Below are 24808 nucleotides of genomic sequence, written 5' to 3'. Positions count from 1 at the left end.
CACCCTGAAATACAAATTTTCCCGGGGGAAGGACCCCCGGATGACCCCCGCTTCAATAGGGGGGATCGATGATGATTCTTTATAATAAGGTAGGCCCTATATTGCCCCCCCTTTGGAAATTTAGTTGTTGCGCCCCTGGGGGAGAGGGCAGACGAAGTATAAATATAAACAACAAATTGCTGCTAACTTCCATCAGCAGGTTGGTTGTAGATACATTTCAACACAGGTGGTGCGAACCAATCAACAATAAGGACATCTGCTTCAAGTCGGCATCAACAAATCCGCACACTATACAAAGTGCCTGAAGTTCCCATCATCTTTTGAAATTTTTTTTGCATAATGTTATGTATCTATGTGTTTAGTGCATGTATCTATGCACTTCCGGAATTAAAGCAGTTGGCAATATGGCCTCCCAAGAGACTTGTCGTTACTGTTTTCCAGTTCATAATCCACTATAATCCAGATCATAACATGGCGCTGCGGACTGTTTCTGGTATGTGTACGATGCGGAATATCTCCGTCGCATTCTGGTAACTGGACTGTAATAGATATTGACGAATAGTTTGGTTTTGTGATGTGTTAAGTGTTACCCTAAAACGCACGCGTAATGGAGGGACTGAAACCACCGGGACCTTTCACCTTTGATGGAGATCTGGCTAACAATTGGAAGCGCTGGAAGCAAAAATTTTTAATATATATGAAAGCCACAGGTGGTGACGGTAAAGACGACGGTATTAAAATAGCTACATTGCTGCACGTGCTTGGTGAAGAAGGGCAGGATTTATTCTTCACCATGGATATATCTGAAGAAAACAGTAAAAAATATGATTCTGTTCTGGCATGCTTAGAATCATATTTTCTGCCTAAGACTAATCAAAGTGTCGAAAGACATAAATTCAACAATCGAGTACAAGAAGAAGGGGAGACTATCGACGCCTTTGTCACAGCACTAAGACGTCTAAGCACCAATTGTGGTTATGATGGACTAAGAGATGACCTCATCAAAGACAGAATAGTGTGTGGAGTTCGAGATTCCCGTCTCAAAGATCGCTTGTTACGGGAGCCGATACTAACGCTGGCAAAGGCAACACAAATTTGCAAAGCTGCTGAACAGACACAAGAATTAATGGAGACAATCGATAGAAAGGAGGTAGTACATACAGTGTATCGTAGCAATCAAAAAAGTATGAAGTCGTCAGAAAGAAGTACAGAAGATGAAGACATCTGTGAGAAGAGAACTTCAAATTACAGGACAAGAGGAAAACCCATGGGACGAGCAGCATACCCTTCTCACTCTAATAACAGCTTTAAGGGTCCACGAGATGGAAGGGCCACGCATCAGCAGTACAACAAGCCATCAACAAGTAAGCTACATCCGGAACATGGCACACACAATGAAGGCTTTTCAAGGTATGGTCAATCTTTTGATAAGATGTGTCACAAATGTGGACATAAACATTCTTACCAACAGTGCCCTGCGATCAATGCTGCATGTTATAATTGCAATAAAAGGGGTCATTATTCGAGAATGTGTAGATTGAAATCTGTCAATGAAGTGTTAAATAAGGAAAGTAATGTAGGTAGTGAAAAGCCTGTTGAATTGTTGTTAGGTTGTGTTACATCTAAAATGCTTATGCCTGTTGATGGTATAGCAACAAACCTAACGGATGAATGGTTTTATAGTTTATATATAACTGACTCTGATGTAAATATTAATTTCAAAGTTGATACAGGGGCACAAGTTAATGTACTTCCTGAAAGTGTTTTCTTAAAATTGAAGTTAACTAATACTGCATTGTTAAAGTCCCAGGTGGCACTCAGAACCTATTCGGGGTCAGAAATACAACTCTTAGGAAAGTGTTTTCTTGACTGTAGGACTAACTTAGGGACCTCGCACAAATTAGAATTTCAGGTGACAAAAGTTGATCACTCTACACCTATAATAGGGTTACCTGGCATTCAGCAACTTGGAATACTTAAGAGAGTAGACACGGTGGATGCGAGACAGGAACCGCAAATGCACAAAATGTTGTCTCAATATAAGGCTGTTTTTGAAGGCTTAGGCAACATTAGGGTGGAACCACATCAGTTTGTGCTAAAACCAGATAGTGCACCACCGACAGTTTCTTTTCAAAGAATACCCTTTTCTCTACATGACCAGCTGCAAGAAGAGCTGGATCGAATGATAAAACTAGGGGTAATAATCAAGGTGGATGAACCAACTGAATGGTTGAACCCTATTGTTGTCGTAAAGAAGCCTTCTGGGGAATTGAGAGTTTGTTTAGACCCTCAACCATTAAACAATGCAATCTTAAGAGAACACTGTAGATTACCAACACTAGAGGAGGTCACTCTCAAAATGCAAGGATCACAGTACTTTAGCACTTTAGACGCCAATAAAGGTTTTTGGCAGATACAGCTTACTGAGGAAAGCTCAAAGCTGACTACCTTTCACTCACCATCACAGGGACGGCTTAGGTTCACACGCCTACCCTATGGACTGTCTTGTGCGTCAGAAATTTTCTTCAAAGTTTTTAGCACATTGTTTCAGGACATTGATGGGGTACAAGTTTATATTGATGACATCATTGTTTTTGGTAAGGACCAACATGAACATGATCAGAGGTTGGAAAGGGTCCTTCAAAGGGCATTAAAAAAAAATGTAACATTTAACTGGGATAAATGTAGGTTTCGCCTAAGCGAGGTCAAATACATAGGACATATCTTCGGCAAAGAAGGAATAAAAGTTGACCCGAGTAAAGTTCAAGCCATAACTGACTTTTTGGAACCCAAGGGAGTGAGTGACTTGCAAAGGTTTCTCGGGATGATAACTTACCTTGGAAAATTTGTTCCCAATCTGTCTGAACACACTGCCTTATTAAGGGAATTGTGCAAACAAGGGGCTATCTGGCAGTGGTCAGAACGACATCAAAATGCTTTTGAAAAAGTGAAAATTTTGTTAGCCACTACACCTGTATTACAGTTTTATAACCCTCATGAGCCTATAACCATTTCAGTTGATGCATCCCAAAAGGGTTTGGGAGCAGTTCTGTTACAGTCTAAGGGTCCAGTGGCATATGCATCAAAATCATTGACACAGACCCAGCAGAACTATGCACAGATTGAAAAAGAACTGCTAGCGGTAGTTTACGGCTGTGAGCGTTTTCACCAATACATTTTTGGGCGTACTGTTCTTGTTGAGACAGATCATAAGCCATTGGAGGCAATATTTAAAAAACCCTTGGATAGGTGCCCATTACGATTACAGCGCATGAGAATCAAGTTACAAAATTATGACATTACCCTGAAATATGTTCCAGGTAAAGAATTAGCAATAGCTGATGCCTTGTCTAGAGCTAGTGGCCCAGATACAAACTTTGAACTGCATGAACAAGAGATTGCAGCTCAACAAGGCTTGGTTGTACACCACATACAAGCATCTAACAAAACTTTGGGAAACCTTCAATCTGAAACACTTAAGGATGAAACATTGATCCAACTCAAAGCAGTCATCTTAAAGGGTTGGCCTAATACAAGTAAAAAACTGCCGTCCTGCGTAAAAGAATATTATTCATTTAAGGAAGATTTGACTATACAGGATGACCTAATATACAAAGGAACCCAAATCGTAATTCCCACATCCATGAGAGGGGCTTTGCTAGATAAAATTCATTACACTCACTTAGGGATTCAAAAATGTAAGCTACGGGCTCGTGAATGTGTTTTTTGGCCTGGCATGTCAAGAGACATAGAAAACAGAGTAGGCAATTGTACTACATGCAGGGCAGCACAGCATGCTAATACTAAAGAACCCCAAATTGATAAAGAAATTCCAGGCAGACCCTGGCAGATAGTAGCTATTGACATATTTCACTTCCAGGGCAAAGATTATCTCTTGCTAGTTGATACATACTCGAAATACCCTGAATTTAGCCACCTTCCAAACCTCTCATCAACTCAAGTAATTGCACACTGTAAAGCTGTAATGGCTAGACACGGTATTCCGGAAATTCTCTACAGTGACAATGGTCCTCAATTTTCCTCTAGAGAGTTCAAGGATTTTTCCATGCGTTGGGATTTTAAACATAAAACCTCGAGCCCTATGTACCCGCAGTCCAACGGACTAGCAGAACGCCATATACAAACTATCAAACACATGTTAAAAAAGTCTGTTGCTGATCGCAAGGACATCATGCTAGCTCTTTTGGAGTATCGTAATACACCAATTGACACCACAATGCCTTCACCGGCCCAGCTGTTATTTAGCAGACGCCTAAGAGGCTTGCTACCCTCTACAGCTGACAGATTTATTCCTCAAATACAGCCTAACATAGTGCAGGATTTGTATGCTAGACAACAAAAACAAAAACACTATTACGACTACCACTCGAGGGTGCTGAAACCTCTTAAGGAAGGGAGTCTAGTAAAAGTTAGGAACAGGAATTCATGGCAAAGTGGACAGATTGTGAAACTCTTGGACAGACCACGGTCGTATCGCGTAAGGGTTGACACTGGTCATGAGGTAGAAAGGAATCGAAAAGATATAATCAGGGATAGCATAAATCAGCCTCTGGTCATTGCAGGTGACATAGAAGAACCTAGTGGAGACACTCAAACAGTTGATAAATATGAATCAAAAACCCCACCTGTGCATGAACAACTCTCATGTGAATTAGTAAAGGATGGTGATGATAATTCACAAGAAGGGTTTAGAGGATTTGAAGAAAGACATAGGCTAGGCAATAATGTACATGATACACAAAGGAATTTTGTTCAAAATGGGGAGAGAGTAGTTAAGTCAAGTTCAGGGCGAACTGTGAAGTTACCAAATTATTTAAAAGACTATGTGTGTAAAATATAAAGAATTTGTTACCATTTTGTAAACCTTGTGTGTTAATAACTGTATTGTTTTAAATGTGTGGATTAATTATTAGCATCCTAAAGGTGCACTAAACTGCACTTTGATATAAAGACATGTCTGTTCTAACTTTATATTTTGAGAGAGGAGATGTTATGTATCTATGTGTTTAGTGCATGTATCTATGCACTTCCGGAATTAAAGCAGTTGGCAATATGGCCTCCCAAGAGACTTGTCGTTACTGTTTTCCAGTTCATAATCCACTATAATCCAGATCATAACACATAAGGTGCTTGATTATCGGCTGTCTTAAATTTTCTAAACCCAAATATTTATTCGTTAGGATAGAGTCATTAAGAAAATGCAAGAAGAGAGCACCCATTGTTTTTTATTTATCAAAATTAATTGTTTTGTTTGTTACTCGATTCTTATTTTAAGCCTACTAAAAAGTTTACGTCATGCAGAGTTGTAGTTCATTCCTTTTGCTTTTGAACAAATTACTTAAATATAAGGATTATGTTTTTACTTTTTATTTCATACAACATAGAAAGCATGTTTTTTTTTAAATATAATTTTATTCTAAAGTTAACCGGCTCAAGCAGCCGGTGCATGCAGACGGGGGGAGCTGAATTGTTGCCCCTTGGATGGGCAGCCCTTCTGGATTTTTCTGACAGTGGTTAGTTTAGGTTAGGTTAGGTTAGGTTAGGTCACTTTACAAACTAAACACTGTCAGAAAAATCCTGAAGGGCTGCCCATCCAAGGGGCAACAATTCAGACAACCTTTCAAAAAAACTACTATTAGAAAAATCCTGATGGGCTACCCATCCAAGGGGCAAGTTTTCAGGATTATTTAAACTCTTAAAGGAGCGTGTTTTCAGAAATTGGATGGGCTGCCCTTCCAGTCTCTGTACAAATAAACCACTGACGCGGGTCGCATCGCTCACCGCGCGTCACACTGCTTCATGTTGCAGAACTCCCCGGACCAGCCAGCGTTGCACATGCAGGAATCCCCGACGCAGTGCCCGTGAAGTCCGCAGTCCAGGTCACACAGCTCTAGGGAAAAAAAAAATGGTACAAGCGTGCACTGGTAAGCAACGAATGGATAATTTCGCAGACTTCGAGCTGACCAGGTATTCATCGAGTGGGCTAGGGGCAAGAGAAGAAGGGTGGGAGGGGGAGGGGGGGGGGGCTAAATACCCGAGAACACAGGCAAGTGGCGGACCTGGCTTAAAATTTCAGGAGGGCCAGATGAATGCAGAGAGTTTTTGGTTGATACTGTATATGTACCTCCCAGTTATATGGTAATTTTGAAATTAAAATTAAAAAAAAAAATAAAACTTACCCACTTCACTTCTATTTTAACACATTTCTGACATTTAAAAGTTTACGGTTCCACAATTTTAAAGCAAAAATAAATAAAACGTATTGGAGTAGATTATACTTGTTATTGCTATAGTTTTTTTTAGACATAAGGTTTAATTGTGTTGGAGGGGTGGCACTATATTTTATGTATTTTTAAAACTAAAATTTGCAGTCCAATTGATGTATTAAACTTACTTATGTACGCACAATAGAAGTTATACTTTAATTTTGCATTAAAAAATTAATATAAGAAAAATAATAAAAGAACTGGAGTGATATTATGAATACGGTTGATAAAGTATAAATTCAATCAAATTAAAAAAAAATGAAATGAATACTCAGTATTCATAATTAATTAAAACACATGTATAAAATTAATTATTTAATTTAGTACAATAATTAAGGTAAATTAAAAATAATAATGTGAGTCAATAAATATTTAATTGTTTATTAAATAATAACGTACTTAATGATCTATAATGCAAATAAATTAAAAATATAAGAACATAACCTCACTTATATAAATACACTTGAAAATATTTATAAATACAATTTCTATCACAAATATATTCACAATAAATATATATTTTTTTAATTACATGGACCAGTAATTTTTTAAATCAATCACTCAAGTAAATGATTTAAACAGCACATAAGATAATATTATTTGTATGAAGCCTGTCAGTTTATTTGCATTATCCTGTAAATTTTCGTCGCATGGTGTGCGTGCATTGTAAAAATTCACTTCACATGGTGTGCTTGCATCGTAAAAAATTCACTTCGCATGGTGTGCGTGCATCGTGAAAAATTCACTTTGCGTGGTGTGCGTGCATCGTAAAAAATTCACTTCGCACTGTGTGCGTGCATCGTAAAATATTCACTTCGCATGGTGTGCATGCATCGTAAAAAATTCACTTTGAATGGTGTGCGTGCATCATTAAAATTCACTTTGCATGGTGTGCTTGCATCGTAAAAAAATCACTTAACATGGTGTGCGTGCATCGTGAAAAATTCACTTTGCACAGTGTGTGCGCGTGCATCGTAAAAAATTCACTTCGCGTGGTATGCATGCATCGTAAAAAATTCACTTCGCATGGTGTGCGTGCATCGTAAAAATTCACTTTCGTCGTTTTTTTTCTTTGTAACGCGCCTAAAGAAGTACAACTTGGGAAGAGTGTAACTTGTAACGCGCGGGCAGCGGCGGGGACTCACCCCGGGAGCAGTCGTCGCCGGACCACATGGGCTCGCAGCTGCACGTCTGGGTCTCCAGGTCGAAGGTGCCGTGCCCGCTGCAGTCGGGCAGGCACTGCAAGGCGTCGCTGTCCATCTCGCTGCAGTCCGGCCCCTTCCACCCCTTCTTGCAGATGCACGCGCCCTCCGCGCAGAAGCCGTGGCCCGAGCAGGTGGGGTGCGGGCAGTCCACTGGAAGCACGGGCTCGCAACCGTCGACAAGAGCGCGTCCACAAACAACTGGTGGACCAATTCCAGCACTTTTTGAAACCTTTTTTTTATTAAATTTTTCTTAAAGGTTTTTTTTACACAATGGGGTTGTTTTTACCATGTTTTTATTAGCTTGACCTGCATGTATGAATGAATGGACTATGAAATAAAATCTTTCCATTCAAATTTTACTCACTTTTCGATGTCCTAATGTGTTGAAATTTTGCATACATATGAAGAACCTTTGATAATATAATATTTTGAACACTCTAAGACCTTAAAGTTAAAGGGAAGTGGGGGGCATCAGAGGGTCAAAACAATCTAATTTCGAGCTATGGGTTATAACCAGGCTTTTTTGTGTATCCATGAGGTCGGGGCATGGTGGGAATTTGCCCCAAGGGAGGAGTGAGTTAAAAACCTAAAATTTTGAAAATTTAAAAAAAATCAATTAGTTTTCAATTTGGAGTTTCATTATATATATTTACAAAATATATTCTTTTCGATTTAGAGTGCTTCTGAGTTCGGGTTATGGTGGAAAATGTGCCCGGAGTTTGACTTTCTCCCCCTCGGAGAGGGGAGGGGTTAATGACCCTAATTTTTTTTATGATTTTTTTATTTTTAGTATTTCAGATCTGGGGGTGGTGTTGAAGTCCTAAAATCTTTAACGCTCCCGTAACCCGCCTTGGAGGCTGATTTTAGGAAAATCCCATGCTCAGTTAATGTGTATATGATATAAAGAATATCCCTGCCGAGTTTCAAGCCTGTAAACACATACCTAAAAGACAATCAAGAGCTTTCATTTTACTTACAACTAACAAATTTAGATCTGTCAACCTTTTTAAATTAGTTTTTTCAAAACTATAAAATTTTGTTTTTTAATTTCATAATAATTTTTAACTGGCAAGCTAAAACCACCGTAGTCTTAATTTTTATTAATTAATTAATGTCTGCAGTTCTGTGGTCATGTTGTAGTGCTAATGTGCTATGGTAAACAATGAAGTACAAAATGGGTAATGACAACTAGCAAACATGGCAACATTTTTTTTAGACTAAAAATAATAAAATAACTTATAATTTAAAAATAAAAATTACTTTTATCGCTGTATGAAATACAAATTAAAAATATGAAGCTTTTTGTCCAACCCCAACTCAGTATAACTAAAAGCGTGGGGTGCTCTCTTCTTTCATTTTCCTAATGACTACATGATAAATAGTGATGGAAAATCTATTAAAAAAAAATATTGTTATTACTGATATAAAATTTAAGACAAACAATATCAAGCACCCCATGTTTTTAGTTATACAGAGTTGTAGTGCATTATTTAGCTGTTGGACAAAAAACTTAAATTTAAATTTTATTTTTTAATTTTTAGTTCATTCAACAATAAAAATAAAAAAAACAAAAATAAGGTTTTTTTTTAAAACTATAAGTATTTTATAGATAGTGTGTTTTGTGACTAATGTTAATTCTAATTTATTAATTTGATTATTCATTAAATAATACTGTAACAATAATTATTATTCATAAAAAAAAAATTATACATTCGGGAATTTATATAAATACGCTTGAAATAGTTTATGAACACAATTTCTATCACTAATATTCACAGTAAAAAAAGGGTCTTTAATATATTGACCAGTATTCAATATCAATTACTTAACCAATATAATTTAAGAGCAACATATATAAAAATTTTTATTTGTATGTAGCCTTTTTACATCCTGTCAGTTTTTGTTGCATGCCGCGCACGCATTGTAAAACATAATTTTTTTCCATAACGCGACTAAAGAAGTATAACTTAAAAAAATATAAATAATGATGCTGTATAATTTACTGTATTTCATAGATAATTTACACATAATTAAGTGGACTGTTTAAATTTTGTATGCAAATACGTATGGATTGAAGCGAGGTGTCAGAATCAAACAAAAAAATGGCCCAGTTGTAAAAAAGGCTTGCCGGGGGGACGATAGTTCCGGAGGAGACCGCTCACTCACCCTCGTCGCAGAACCTGCCCATGTAGCCGCGCACGCACGCGCACTTGCCGTTCACGCAGTGGCCGTGCCCGCTGCAGTCGGGGACCTCGCACTCGTCGTGGCGCAGGCTGCACTCCTTCCCCTTCCAGCCCGGGTTGCACTGGCACTCGCCGTTGATGTACTCCCCGCGCCGGCTGCACAGCACGGGGCACACGCCTGCGCCCCGGGGCAGAACACACGGCACGGCTCAGCACGGGGGCTCCGCTCAAACTTTGTACAATCCCACAATTAACTGTAGCCTACCCAATGTAGCTGACAATACAGCTGACTGAGCAAAAACCTGTGGAATCGTTAAAAATAACGTACAATAGCAAAAAGTATGTAATTTAAATGGTATGATTGAGCAAATTAAATTTTTTTTTATATATATCCGGACATACCCCACATTCAGACCCTGAAAAAAAAAAATTATTGTTAGTGTTTTACTTTTTTCGCCTGTTGTGTTGTCTCCCCCCCCCCCCCTCCCCCACCCAAACACACACACACACACATACAAAAGCCAGGTCTTAGCATAACCAATGTGAAAGGTTGGTTAGAAAAAATATGTACTGTGAAAACATTGAAGAAATATCAAATTTCTCACAAAATATACTACAGCCTCATTCTCATTCATCGTCTCATTCATGGAATATAAGAAAATGTTTAATCAGTATTTTGGACATTTGGTTAACATATAGGATGTTACGTACATTTAGTTCTCAACATGTTCTGGAAGTTTCCGTAAAGTTCCAGAAAAAAAAAATAGGTACTCTTAAATCTACCTGTGCCTGTAAGCTGAGATTTTTTAAAAATATTTTTGAAGCATGCTGACGGAGACCGGTCAGTGTGTTGCTTCTTTGCTGCAGCTGGCTGTGCACGAGCGTGTGCTTCGACCACTCGGAAGTCGCGGTCGTCCTGAACAAGGGGGGAGGAGGGGGGGACTCACTCTCGCTGCAGTCCTCGCCCCCGAAGCCGGAGCTGCACTGGCAGTGCCCCAGGAGGCACTCGCCCTTGCCGCTGCAGCCGTTGGGGCAGTTTTGGGTCAAGTCCTCGGCGACGGCGGCCACAAAGGACACCTCCTGAGGGTCGCCGTCGTCGTTGTAGAGCGACAGGAACCAGTGGCCCGGGTCCATGAAGTGGGTCACCTCCTTCTTCACCGTCGGCTGCAAACAAACATGCCTCACGTTCCCCAGAGGCGATGTCCTGAGGGCCATTGCCACCGCCGCCACATCCCCCCAGACACACCGGAACTAAAACAAACAATCTACCTTATATCTGTCATAACGAATCTTAAGTGGAATTAGGCCCTGCCCAGCTTGGATTGTTTCCATCTTTTCGCTGTAATTCTAATTCTGAATTTCTTGGCATGTCGAGGCATAAATCATTACACCCAGATCTTCTATACCTTGTTGCAAACACATATTTACCAACAGGCTTTAGTCTGTAAGCGCCGAGATGGAACAACTCGTTGTATCGCGCGGGCGACTACAACTGCCATGATAACCGCAGCGGTTCACAAGTGTTGACTTCAACGATTAGCCAAAGCTGAGTCCTATGCCAGGTCAAACCAAACAAATTCAGCACGGAAGCTTTTGTTGCAAGTGGTATCAGTCTGTTTTAAATTGTAAAATTGAGAGTGCCTAATCTCCCTTAAAAACGAGAGAAATTCATTAGAATAACATTTTGACTCTTTAACTGCTTCGTTAAGACTTATCTCATATGCTTTCTTGCAACATGCGAATTTTGTCGAATAGGGTGTTTTCCTATGCTGCGATGTATGTCTGTGGTCAAATTATTTTTATTTGGTGGTGCCATTCGTAAAACTGATACTTCGAAGTGGTGTGTATATCTTTTTTATTATAGAAATAGTATTTACATAATATGTGGTTGTTTTTCCCCTCTATGTTGTTATTTTTGCCAGCAACCCTTGACTGCTCGATGCTGACTTCTATACTTTCCGAATAAAAATTACATTTCCTTTTCCCACAGCAAAAGAGTGAATAAAGCTATTACTAATCCAAATTTGGAACTTCTGTACCATCCAAAATGCCCCTCCCGAGACTCGAAGTTGGGTCCGCACTTACCGTTCCCTGCCGCAGGATGGTTCATGAGTCATGTTTAGTTTAATTTAGTTCCATCCATTAGCACACAAGTTACTACAAATATATTGGAGAAGTCACATTATACAGTATAACCAGGTTATAACGTTTTCCACGTGAAATGGAAAAGCAGGAACTCTATTCATAAATATATTTTTTGTATATTAACTTTACAGAAAAAAGCCATACATAATATTAAACATTATTACTACTGTCAGTTATTTACTATGATTAATCTTTATTTAAGTAATCATTTAAACAATTTTGCTAACTGGGTTGTTGATCAGAATTAAAACTTTTTCTTTCATTCCTAGTTAAACAGCAGTATTTATTTTTTAAACAGTTGTTTTAGATAAAAAAAAAAAAGTATTCAGTTAAGCCTTGATGGACTCTACTGTGTACAGAGCGGGCTAGTGTAACATTCATGGGCATCGCAAGGATATATATTTTTTTTTGTGGGGGGGGGGGGGGGGGGGGGGGGGAACTTCAATTGATTTAGTTGTTAGAGGAATATCCATCCCCTGGAAAAAAAAGCGGGGGGTCCTCCCCCGGGGAAAATTTGGGGTTTGAAGGTGCAAAACGGTGGTTTTTAGGCATTTTTCTTTCCTAAATATTCTAATTATAGTTGGTTGCACCACATAATTTATTTTTTTTTTATAAAAAAAAAATATTTTCAGAGAACAAATTTGTAAAAAAAAAAAAAAAAAAAAACACGGTTAACATTATATACTGGTGCTATATACACACAATAATCATTAATTTAAACATCAGGAGAAACTACGAAACTACGGAACTAAATATGTTATCGGAGGGGACGAAAATTGAAGACTTTTATTATTGGGGGGGTGGGGTGGGGGACGTGTGTCCCCCCCCCCTCCTGGTCGCGATGCCCATGGTAACAGTAAAACATACAAATTCATATTTGAGAGGACCAGGGTTTGAATCTCCGCCTTTTTACGTCCCCGGTGGAAACGGGTCTGGGAAAAACCCTGCGCGGGCGGGTGGAACCAACGTACGTGCGATCCCCGCGCGCTCCGCGCCTTGAACCCGCTCAGCACCTCCAGGATGTCATACTGCGTGTGGGTGGGCAGGGCGTTACGGCGCGCGTACGCCCCGATGCTGGCCCCGCGCGGGATGCTGTAGTCGAACTTGACGTACGCCGCCTCCGACCGGTAGAACTGCATGTTCCAGTAGCTGTAGGGCGGGATTTCCTTGGACAGCTTCTGGCCCAGGGATATCTGGGAGAACGTGGTGCCGTCCGGCGGGAACGACCTTGCGGGGAAGGTCTTGGCGCCTGCGATTTACGACCACCGAGCGTTTGGGCATTTCCAAAAAAACGCCCGAGTGGTATGAAAACAAAGTTGACACCTTCGCTTGACGAGGATTTCCTCGACCCGTGAAATTCCTTCAAGACACTTACTACTGGCTCGCTGTAGGAAAGGTTTTGATGGAGATTAAAAACTGACGAAAAACTAGCTTCTACCGCGCAGCTTAGGTTCCCCCCTTTCATTCTTTGCGACAGAGAGGGGAGTGACGGAAATTCTCTGTCGCAAAGAAGGGAGGGGGGTAACCTAAGCTGCACAGTAGAATCTAGTTTTCGTCAGTTTTTAATCTCCATCAAAACCTTTCCTACAGCGAGCTAGTAGTACCTTAACTTTTTTCTTGAATCCAATCGTTGCATTTAATTAAGTCATGCATTAATTTTTCTCCATTTTTTTTTATATATATTATGTGGCCTACAACTTTTGCCAACGGCCAAAGGGTCATTATATTCAGCGTGAATCTCAATTTAAACTCTTTATCAAATAGCAGAATATATATGGTACACCCATGCCTTACCCGGGACTCGAACCCAGGGCCCCTCGCACCGTAAGCCGGTGTGCATCCGACTACGCTACGGAGGTGGGCTAATTTTTCTAAAAATTCACTCTATAAACTCACTGAATGGAAATTATAGGTGAAAAATTCTCCTTAAAGCTTTAAAGTATGTATCAAAGTGTTCCAAAATACTGATAATATCAGCAGGTAGGGGAATGAATTATTTTACCACTAATGTCATCAGTAAGCAATGCTACAAATTATTTATCAAAATAAACTATAAGGTTACTGTGTTATAATATTATACCTCTGATGTTAGGATAATAAAGTAAAAAAAAATTTCACTAACAATATAAAATATAAATTAATCATTAAGTATATAATTTATTATTTACCTGTTATTAATAACTACACAATGTTGAATGATTAAACATTATGTCTATTGCAAATAAATATTACGAACATTCAGAAAATTTCCATATCCTTACCATGCATAAAATTAATTAACTGAAAAATTAAGTTCATGCAGAAATACTAGCTTTAGCTACACATCTAGCAGGCTTGCTAGTGCAAGTGAATAATCTTCCCTACACCAGTGTTAGAACATGTTAGCACAAATAGGTTAATTTAACTTCCACCAGTGAAAGATAACAAAGTTAATTTTAGCCGTGCAACTGTTTAGAATCATGCCCTTTACTATGCACATTACTCCTTAGTCTTCTGCTATAGTAAATGAAGATATGCTGAAACCAACCATACACTCAATCACAAATAAATCTTCTTATGAACTGTTTTGAAACCAAACATTAAAAATTATTTAAAACCAATGAAATAACCTAAAAGGAAATTTATAAATATCCTATTTCTAATGCAAAAATAAACTGTTTAAATTACTGAAAGATAAGTATTTTATTATTCTTTATATAATAACAATGTATCGCTGTTTAAAATTTTAGAAAACAACTGTACCACACATTATTTGCACTGGTAAATTGGCAAATATGTTGTTCAGATTAACTAAAAAAAATTTTTAATTATTATTTTATGAATAAAACATATGTACCTAATGTGTGAATTCAATTACCAGTGCATACAGATTTATTAAGCACTATGTGGTTCAATACAGTGAGTAATCTTATTTTAAATTAGTCTGCTGCCCAATATTCACGCTAACATGAATTAAAGAAAAATGACCGGCCACTTTTGATTCCACATTGTTATGTACTTCACGCAGAGAAATACTGCAGAAACGTTAAAATGTTTCACTAAGACAGAGACCAATTTAGGATACATATTTGAATGTATACTTTATAACGACATTTCCATTATATATATTAGGTAGCTCTTTTCATGTACTTGCTTTTAAAAAGGCAAACAAATTTGTCCGTTCCTAGAGAAAGTAATTCTAGTTGTGATTGAGTGTATGGCATCACTTGTTCGGGCTCACCTTCCAGCACCAAGATGAGGGGCGGCGGTGGTGTGGTGGTTGGCACCACCGGGCAATCCAGACGGACACTCGGAGCACTAGTGACTTCGATGGAAGTAGTGGTGGTGGTGGTGGTGGTGGCGGTCCACATCTCTGTGGTTCCTTCCTCCTTGGCCGAAGTGCCGGCCACCTCCAAGGAAGTTTCCGAAGAAGCGTTCAGTCTGTGGGTGACCGACTCCGGGCCGGTGATCGTGGAGGCACCGGGCAACTCCGGGTCCGAAAGTTCACCACCCGTGGCGTTTCCTGCAGGCTCCGTCGTCGTGGGGTCTTCGTTTGTTTCCGTCGTGCTCGCGTTCGTTTCCTGCGCGAGCGCATCATCGTTTTCGAGGTTCGTCGGCTTCACGTCCTTCAACTCCTGAAAGAGCCCCGGGGGATCCGCGCCTGCGGGGTCGCTGGCGTTACCTGAAACCACGCGGGCGTCAGGCTCGTCGTAGTCGGACTCGTCGCTCGTGGAGTTGTCCGAGTCGAGGCAGGGGCAGGAGCACTCGCACACGCCGCCCCAGATGCCGGGGGGCACGTGCGTGGGGTCGGGTGTGTGCGAGGTGGGACGCTGGGCGAGGAGGGAAAGCGACTGCATGCCGCCGGGAGCAGGTTCGCTCAGGCGCTCCGGGACGGGGGCACGGCCGATGTTTATGCCCGGGATCTGGTCGGAGTTGCCGTCGGTGGGGACGGAGAGGGACAGCATGTACACGGGCTGGCGGGAGCGGGAGCCCTGGCCCGACTCGTCGTTCTCCGTGGCGATCGTCACGTTCACCAGCACACGCTTGGCGGGGCGGGGGGGTCCGCTCGGGTCGGCCGAGGGGACGGACAACACTTCCACTCGAGGCAAGGCTGTTAGTTGGGGTGAACTCGCATTCTCTAGACTAGAAGCCATTCTTGGTTCTTCAGGCGACAGCGCAGTCTGGTTAGAAACAAGGCCCAGGTCTGGTTGGAGAGTTAATTCAACAACATGCGATTGAACAATGTCATTCTCATGCACACTAGCGTTCGGGTTCTGCTTTGGCTCAGGAGCGAATTTCGTTTCAATCTCAATCTCAGTCTGGTCATTGTGGTAAGCTGTGGTGTCATCAAACTGATCTGTTGTAGTTGTCGCAGGCTTGTTCGTGGACTCGTGTGCTGCTTCTAAGTGATCATCACTGGAGTCAAGCAAATCTAAAGCTAGTGACTCAATGTTCCCTGGAACCTCGTTGTTCAGACGGTTTGCATCTGGGCTGGTGTGTTGAGGCAACCCATTCCCCGCTCTGAGAGTCACAGACTCGTGGTGATTCAACTTAACTATCTCTACTTCGTCCTTGCCATACGAAAGTAAAGGGTAGTCACGCTGAAGACCGGCCGGTTGGAGTGGTTTGTGTTCTGCCGTTCCATGATTCCTCGCAGAGGCGTCTTTCACTGTTGGCGAACCACTTTGAGCTTCTTCAAGCAGCGGGTCACCGCCAATCTTGCGGTGGTTGAAAATGGCAGAAAAGTTTTCAGCAGTCACAACAAGCGGGACAGACACAACAGCATGCTGGGATTCTTGGAGTCCGGTCACATTCACTGGGACGCTTACATCACCCGACAGATCATGCAGTACTCTACTAGGAAGAGTTAAAGATTCATCATGCACATCACGAACATCAAAAGCTACACTATCATCATCAGTATCATCACCGTCGCTGCTGCCAGGGCCAACAGACTCTCCGGCTAGAGGGGCGGAGGGCACAAACGGTTCAACAGGTGCATGCTGGTTAGCATTCCTACGCCAACGAAGGTGCTGTGGTTCTACTTTACTGTGCGCCGGTGCAGACGCGTATTTACCTCCCCCCGCGGTGGGCCGGGCCCTGTTCGTCGTGCGATTCGATTCGGTGGATGGCTTTGAAAAAACTTCCGTGTTTTCACCGACCAAAACCGTGCAGGCTTTGGCGCTCTGGTAAGACCAATTCAGCAAATTCACTGCTGCAAAAAAAAAGAACAAAAACATTGTTTCAAATTTCTTAGTTTCATAAATTTAAAACATAAATGAAAAATTTATGGTTAGGGGTGTACTGGCTAAATCAAAAGGGTGGTATAAAATTGCCAAAGAGTGCTAACAAATAATACTTCATCGATGCTGTCTGCAAAATAGACTAACAATTATATAGATTGATTATTACCTTCTACATATAAGCCCATCAATGCTGTACAATCTTCTAATAGATGTGTAGAAACAAGAATATTTAAAACAGTAATACACTAAATTTGGTGCAAGATGTGTATTAATGCACTTTAAACAAACAATTGAACACCTACTGCACTGAAACTCAGATGTAAAAGATCTTATGGTATTTTACATCCTCAAAAAGTGACGACTGTGACTACTGGTGAGTACACTGTTAAATATTGGAGCCACAAATTGGTACTGCACAGGATTTGTGATTATTAGTACATGGTGTACACTTCTAGGATAACACCATTTGCATTAAAAGGAAGGGTGCAAGAACTTACTCTCTGAGGCATTTCAACACAAAGGTGTAACAAGACCAATGTCTTAAGACAAACAGCATAAGATTACAAGATTATAAAATAGCTGTTAAAGCCTCAAGACAAATGTATTAAGATTCCAATATGGCCACCAATATCATAAGATGTACCAGAACACCTATGCTTCCCCTACTTCAGTCAATATACTATTTTGGTCATATTTATTACATACAAAATCGCATTATTCCCTGTATATTTTACCCTTTAGTGAATTAGGGGGGGAGGGGTAATTTGGCAAAAAAATAATACAGTTTCTCAATTTGAGAGTGTTTTAAATGTCTCCAACCTAACCCAAAATAACTTTCATTTAATTTACAGTTAACCAGGCATGCGAAAGGGAGAGAGAAAGCAGTTCTTTTGGGTTAAGTTAGAGATATTTAAAACACTCTCAAATTGAGAAACTGTATTCTTTATTTTGCCAAATTACCCCTATATATATATATATAAATAAATAAATAAATAAATATATATATATATATATATATAGGGGTAATAAAAAATACAGTTTCTCAATTTGAGAGTGTTTTAAATGTGTGTGTGTGTATATATATATATATATATATATATATATATATATATATATATGCCATTGATAAACTCGGACACTGTTTGACCGATCGCCATGAACGTACTTATTATAGATTGTAAATACCTAAAAGACACAGTTACACTTCTGGTCAAGGACACCATGTTACGCGCGACATGTGACGCTATCTGTCCGGTGGGCCCATAACAACTAGCACAAAAAAAAATTCGGGACATAGGTTCTAATACATAGTTTTAAGTTAATAATGTTAATTTATCTACTTGACTAATTGCTTAGTAAGAAATATTGGACTTGCGAAAAACACTTAATGATGTTTTGTAATAAGAAAAGTAATTTTATATATATAAATGAGTTGGAGATGAAAAACATTTCTGGTACGCCACACCACAAAATACGTGGCTTACCTGATAATAGCTTATGCGTTACTTCTCACAACCAGTGCAGCTAAGTTAGCAAATATTTTATGAAAGCCACCATCTAGCGGACGGACGGAAAACTACTACTACAAAAAAAAAATTGGTTGTCTGTAAATTCGGTTCACGGACGATAGTTTGACGTGACAACGTCATAAGGCCCGATTCACACCTGAGAGGCGACAGGCGAGGTGCAGACATGACGACGCACGGGCTGGTTGGATCCACGCACGAGGGGCGTTGGAGAGGCGGAAGCGTGGTGGTCTACAATCTGCAGGCATTTGCCCATGTGCTGGTCACTCGAAATGCGGCGACCGGACGACGATGAAAGTGATGAGGACGGTCCCGACCTTGTTGTTTTGGCTGATGTGAATAGCCGGAGAAAGTATTGGGTTCACCCTTCGTGGCTAAACAATAGGAAGAACGAGTGTTATCATACGGACACGGGAACGTCTCCACCGACTCGCAAAATGCAATATTGTATTCTGGGTCGCATTGGCGTAGCTGTGTTCGTAAAGTTGGGGGGGGGGGGGGGGGACAAATATTGATTTTGATGTCATGTAAACCCATTCCCCTCTTACTAAGACGGGGGGTCCGGGGGTCCTCCACAGGAAAATTTTGATTTTAAAAGTGCAAAATAGCACTTTTTAAGCAGTTTTTGTATCTAACCATTGGATACATTGATGTTAAAATTATTATTGTTTCCTTAAGATAAAATTTGATGAGTGAAGAAATTACAAATAAAGTTGGGCAGAATAATATTATAAAATAAAAATATCACGGTCTTGAAATTGGGGGGGGGGGGGGGGACAGTCCCCTCCACCCAAAAAGTTCGGGGGACACGTACCCCCTGTCCCCCCCCGGTTCCTACGCCCCTTCTGGGTCGTCACGCATTATCACAATTTTAACACAGAAAAACGAATACCACAATAAAATCAAGGTGGGATAATCGAGAGGCGTTGGACAGGCGCGCTTCCCCAAGCTGATGCAGGCGGTGCCCCCGCCTCGTAGCCTGTGTGTAGATTGTCGTATTTGTTTACGTGGAAGAGGCGTCGAAGCGGCGTGTTTCCCGCCTCGCCTGTCGCCTCTCAGGTGTGAATCGGGCCTTAACAAAACATTGATGAAATGATTGATCCAGAAGAAAATGAAATATCATATTCGGCCTGAGACTGAGCCGTAATAGGTTTTTGCAACCAAACCATTTAGGCATTAAAAATGTTATATTCTTTGAGGAAGAATTTTTTTTTAAATTTTTTTTATCTTTTGTATGATAAAATCTACCTCTGCATACTATTATGAATAAAATTGAATCATTTTTATTGAATTATCACGATTTTGTATGGATACAAAGAAGGAGTGAAATGAAATCTACAATTTAATTGATAAATTTACTTTTATTTGCACTAATTAATTCAAATATGTTTATTACTTTAACGAAGAGATTATTTCAACTATAACTTTTATACATGTTTGCTATCTAACTTCTTCCAATCTGTGTTATTCTGTTAAGGATAGGACGATGATAGGAAAAGTAGGAAACGAATGGGTGTGTTTCAAGTTTAATGTGCCTCGAAAAAGTCAAATCGCCAGTTGTTCCAAATCGAGTGGAAGGGACATAGATGCAGCGCAAGCATACAATGAGCGTAACGGGACACTTTTTCGTGTCGTGCAGCCGGCGTTAATCGATTTACAAGACGTTGTCACGTCAAAAAAGCGTTTCTCCCCGTGGGGGCGAGTGAACGTTTGGGTTTGAAAAAGTGGGAGGGGGGAACGGGTTGAGTGGAGTGAGAGGAAAGTGGGGGGAGGGTGAACTGGCGAGGGGAGTGAGAGGAAAGTGGGGGGACATAGATGGAGGGAGGGGGAACGGGGAGAGGGGAGTGAGAGGAAAGTGGGGGGAGGGTGAACTGGCGAGGGGCGTGAGAGGAAAGTGGGGGGAGATAGATGGAGGGAGGGGGAACGGGGAGAGGGGAGTGAGAGGAAAGTGGGGGGAGGGTGAACTGGCGAGGGGCGTGAGAGGAAAGTGGGGGGACATAGATGGAGGGAGGGGGGAACGGGGTGAGGGGAGTGAGAGGAAAGTGGGGGGAGGGTGAACTGGCGAGGGGCGTGAGAGGAAAGTGGGAGGACATAGATGGAGGGAGGGGGGAACGGGTTGAGGGGAGTGAGAGGAGAGTGGGGGGAGGGTTAACTGGCGAGGGGCGTGAGAGGAGAGTGGGGGGAGGGTGAACAGGCGAGGGGAGGGGGAGGACCTCTCACCCGACATGTAGGCGAGAGCGACCGCCAGCGCCGCCGACAGCACGATGCAGGCGATGGCAGCGCACTTCCAGCTGCAGCGCGACGCCAGCCGCTTGCGGAAGTGGAAGCGCTGCGGGGGGAAGTGGCTGGAGTTGGGGCGGCGCAGGTTGTTGCGGACGGGCAGCACGGGCACCGGCGTCCCGAACGGCAAGGAACATCTGCGGGCGAGGGAGGGGTAGAAACAAACAACCACAACGGAGCTTCGTTCTTTAAATGATTCATGCAATGAGGAATTTTGATTTAATGCAGTATTTTTTTATTTGGACATAAGCCACTGCATTTTTGCACTGTTCTATCACTGAAAAAAATTTGCTGTCTGATATGTAGAGGTCGAACATTTTTTTTGTCCGTACTGTCGTCGTTGGGTTGTCCATAATACTTATTTACTTTCATTGTTGGTTCCGTTTGTCCGACATCAGCTGATTCAGTCTTTTTTATCTTCATACTATTATTTTTGTAATTTTTCCATGACAGAACAGTTCTAAAATTGCAACGGCATTATGTCCAAAAAGAAAAGAAAAACTGCATTAAATCACCACGGAGGAGTGGAACACTGGTTGGCAAAACAAAACGTAGCTGTGCAAAAGGCTTTGATGCGTAAAATCTTAGCCATCGGTATACGGCATTCAGTAGGAAAAAATTACGTGAATATGCTGTATTTGTGCCGAAAACCAAAGTTCGCGAACCCAAAGTGAAACTTTATAATATTAACTGAATATCACAAATCAGGTCCAAAGCCGGAGTTTTAGAATTTTTTTACAGGTCATTTTCGCTTTTATCGGAAACGTTTCAAAATTTCGGTTTGCTAATCAAATGATTCGAAAGTCGTAGCAACGAATTCTAGTTGCGGGTGCGGAAAACGCAAAAGTTTTCAAGTTGTTAAAAAGGAACATAAATGTGCATCTGTTGTGATTAATTTTTCACAAAATTATAATAATGGAACAAACCTTTCAGAGTTCTTCTGAATCTCCCCTTTTGACGGACTGCTGCACGAAGAGTTGGATTTGTAGTCAAGCGGAGAGTTTTTTGGTATGTCTGCAACAGATCAAAGAGTAATATTAAAGTAATTGTGAAAATTAAGCACACACATAACTATTTACAATTGTTATTGCGTTAATAAACTGAAATGAAACATTAAACTTAACAGATAAAAATTAAAAAAAAAAAAATCAGCGGCTATACAGACACACACAGGTGAACCAAGCGATGTTACAAAACAGTGACGACAGCACATATATAAGTGTGTGTGTGCTTGCGTGCCAGTATAACATCTAGATATAAATAAAATATTCTATTTATTTCAACATCAGCTAAGCCTTTGATACTTTCCAACCCAATCTTATTATTAAAAAAATATCAATTTTGGGCCTCGTCAAGCAATGCGTGGTATATGTTTGTTTTAATTATCTTACAAATAGACGCTTTGCAGTCAAATTTGCAAATGCAAATTCATGGTATTAGGTGTTCCGCAAAGTGTTAGTTTATCTCAACTACTCTTTAATATTTAATGAATGATATTCCAACTGTAATCGGAATTGATCAAGAAAAGATGCTGATGAAAAAAGGGACATTAATGACGTTAAATACCAAACTTTTGCTGATATTCGAGTGGAAATTATAACTTTCATTTAAACAACGGGCTTAAACTGTTGCTTCAAACCATTTTGGTTAAGATCAGGCAAACCCTGCGGGGAGGTGAACGAGTTATGGATTGTAGCCTATCGCGAAATGAATCTGCCAGTTGTTTGTTTTTATTTTCCCTCCGGTGACTGCGGAGGACTGCAGAGGACTGCAGAGGACCGCAGAGGACTGCAGAGGACTGCCAGAGGACTGCAGAGGACTGCGGAGGACTGCAGAGGACTGCAGAGGACTGCGGAGGACTGCAGAGGTCTGCAGAGGACTGCCAGAGGACCGCAGAGGACTGCAGAGGACTGCAGAGGACTGCTGAGGACTGCAGAGGACTGCAGAGGACTGCTGAGGACTGCAGAGGACCGCAGAGGACTGCTGAGGACTGCAGAGGACTGCAGAGGACCGCAGAGGACTGCAGAGGACTGCCAGAGGACTGCAGAGGACTGCCAGAGGACCGCAGAGGACTGCTGAGGACCGCTGAGGACCGCAGAGGACTGCTGAGGACTGCTGAGGACTGCCAGAGAACTGCTGAGGACTGCAGAGGACTGCTGAGGACTGCTGAGGACTTCGGAGGACTGCAGAGGACTGCTGAGGACCGCAGAGGACTGCAGAGGATTGCAGAGGACTGCAGAGGACCGCAGAGGACTGCAGAGGACCGCAGAGGACTGCCAGAGGACTGCTGAGGACTGCAGAGGACTGCAGAGGACCGCAGAGGACTGCAGAGGACTGCTGAGGACTGCAGAGGACCGCAGAGGACTGCCAGAGGACTGCTGAGGACTGCAGAGGACTGCAGAGGACCGCAGAGGACTGCCAGAGGACCGTAGAGGACTGCAGAGGACTGCTGAGGACTGCAGAGGACTGCAGAGGACTGCCAGAGGACCGCAGAGGACTGCAGAGGACCGCAGAGGACTGCCAGAGGACTGCCAGAGGACCGCAGAGGACTGCAGAGGACTGCAGAGGACTGCCAGAGGACCGCAGAGGACTGCAGAGGACTGCAGAGGACTGCAGAGGACTGCAGAGGACTGCAGAGGACTGCTGAGGACTGCAGAGGACCGCAGAGGACTGCTGAGGACTGCAGAGGACTGCCAGAGGACCGCAGAGGACTGCCAGAGGACCGCAGAAGTAGTTGGAAATAGGGGGTTCAAGAACAGGCGGAGGATCGAGGATCCGGCGGCCATCTTGGATGACGTCATCTAATCCGTATGCTAATCCATGCTAATCCGTATGCTAATCTATGCTAATCTACGCTAATCCATGCCAATCTATGCTAATCCATGCCAATCTATGCTAATACATGCCAATCTATGCCAATCCATGCCAATCTATGCCAATTCGTATGCCAATCTATGCCAATTCGTATGCCAATCTATGCCAATTCGTATGCCAATCTATGCTAATCCATATGTTAATCCATGCTAATCCATATGCTAATCCATGCTAATCCATCCGCCATTTTATATTTCTAGAAATTTCCACCAACTTCGAATCGTGACGTCACCGTTGCACTTTTCGTCACGGCCGCCATCTTGGATTAGAATTTTTTTTTTCGAACTTTTGAAATTCGATGTAATCATCAGCCGCCATCTTGTTTCGTCTGCTGGTGGCCGCCATCTTGTTTTCGTCTGCTGGAGGCAGCCATCTTGTGACGTCATATAGTTCTGTTGGTCGCCACCAGATAGCAGCAGGGATTATTTTATTTTAACTAAAATATTTTCAGTGCCGAGGCTGGGATTCGATCCATGGGACGTGAAAACGTCCAGGATGTCGTGGTTACGAGGCGGACACCTTGACCACTAGACCACGAGACCAATTGGGATATGGTGGAATAAATAATCTATATATGCTACGTACTGACGGCAAGTTTATGATAAATGGGGGAGGAGGGTGTTTTTGCCTTCCTTAATGCATACCTAAGGCCCCACATTTTAAATTAAAATTATTATACAGCCGCCATCTTTAATTCCAGCACAGACTACCAGATGGCGCTAAATTCAAAAATTAGTTACCAGAGGCGCCGCCATCTTGGTTCTCAAGTTGGCTGGTAGATGTCGCTAGTATCGCGCGCCAAATTCAAAAAAAAGTTACCATAGGCGCCGCCATCTTGGTTCTCAAGTTGGCTGGTAGATGTCGCTAGTATCGCGCGCCAAATTCAAAAATTAGTTACCAGAGGCGCCGCCATCTTGGTTCTCAAGTTGGCTGGTAGATGTCGCTAGTATCGCGCGCCAAATTCAAAAATTAGTTGCCAGAGACGCCGCCATCTTGGTTCTCAAGTTGGCTGGTAGATGTCGCTAGTATCGCGCGCCAAATTCAAAAATTAGTTGCCAGAGGCGCCGCCATCTTGGTTCTCAA

At 41.8% G+C, this 24808-nt stretch overlaps 2 protein-coding genes across 3 annotated transcripts in view; one reads left to right on the top strand and one right to left on the bottom strand.

Moving 5' to 3' along the window:
* LOC134536910 (teneurin-m) overlaps window positions 1-24808 on the bottom strand; it is a 489518-nt gene that overhangs the window by 38323 nt on the left and 426387 nt on the right. Inside the window, 8 exon segments of the mRNA XM_063376990.1 lie at window positions 5803-5911; window positions 7433-7642; window positions 9659-9853; window positions 10623-10839; window positions 12792-13069; window positions 15041-17014; window positions 20792-20988; window positions 21778-21865. Coding sequence (XP_063233060.1) covers window positions 5803-5911; window positions 7433-7642; window positions 9659-9853; window positions 10623-10839; window positions 12792-13069; window positions 15041-17014; window positions 20792-20988; window positions 21778-21865 — 3268 coding nt within the window.
* On the top strand, window positions 355-7847 carry LOC134536911 (uncharacterized protein K02A2.6-like). 2 transcript variants are annotated; one of them, XM_063376991.1, is made up of 3 exons: window positions 355-5147; window positions 5830-5945; window positions 7585-7847. In XM_063376991.1, exon 1 carries the CDS (start codon window positions 608-610, stop codon window positions 4859-4861), a length of 4254 nt encoding a protein of 1417 aa, XP_063233061.1. In that variant the 5' UTR covers window positions 355-607; the 3' UTR covers window positions 4862-5147; window positions 5830-5945; window positions 7585-7847. The 2 variants fall into 2 exon arrangements, 1 of the variants encoding a protein (XP_063233061.1); XR_010075897.1 differs by having other exon boundaries at window positions 356-1364.

This window comes from Bacillus rossius, chromosome 11 (assembly GCF_032445375.1).
Source record: "Bacillus rossius redtenbacheri isolate Brsri chromosome 11, Brsri_v3, whole genome shotgun sequence".
NCBI lineage: Eukaryota > Metazoa > Arthropoda > Insecta > Phasmatodea > Bacillidae > Bacillus > Bacillus rossius.
This window is presented reverse-complemented; position numbering and strand designations above follow the sequence as displayed.

Bases quoted from the DNA above. Each gene is read 5' to 3' on its own strand.
- LOC134536911 (XM_063376991.1), top strand. From the start codon at position 608: ATGGAGGGACTGAAACCACCGGGACCTTTCACCTTTGATGGAGATCTG.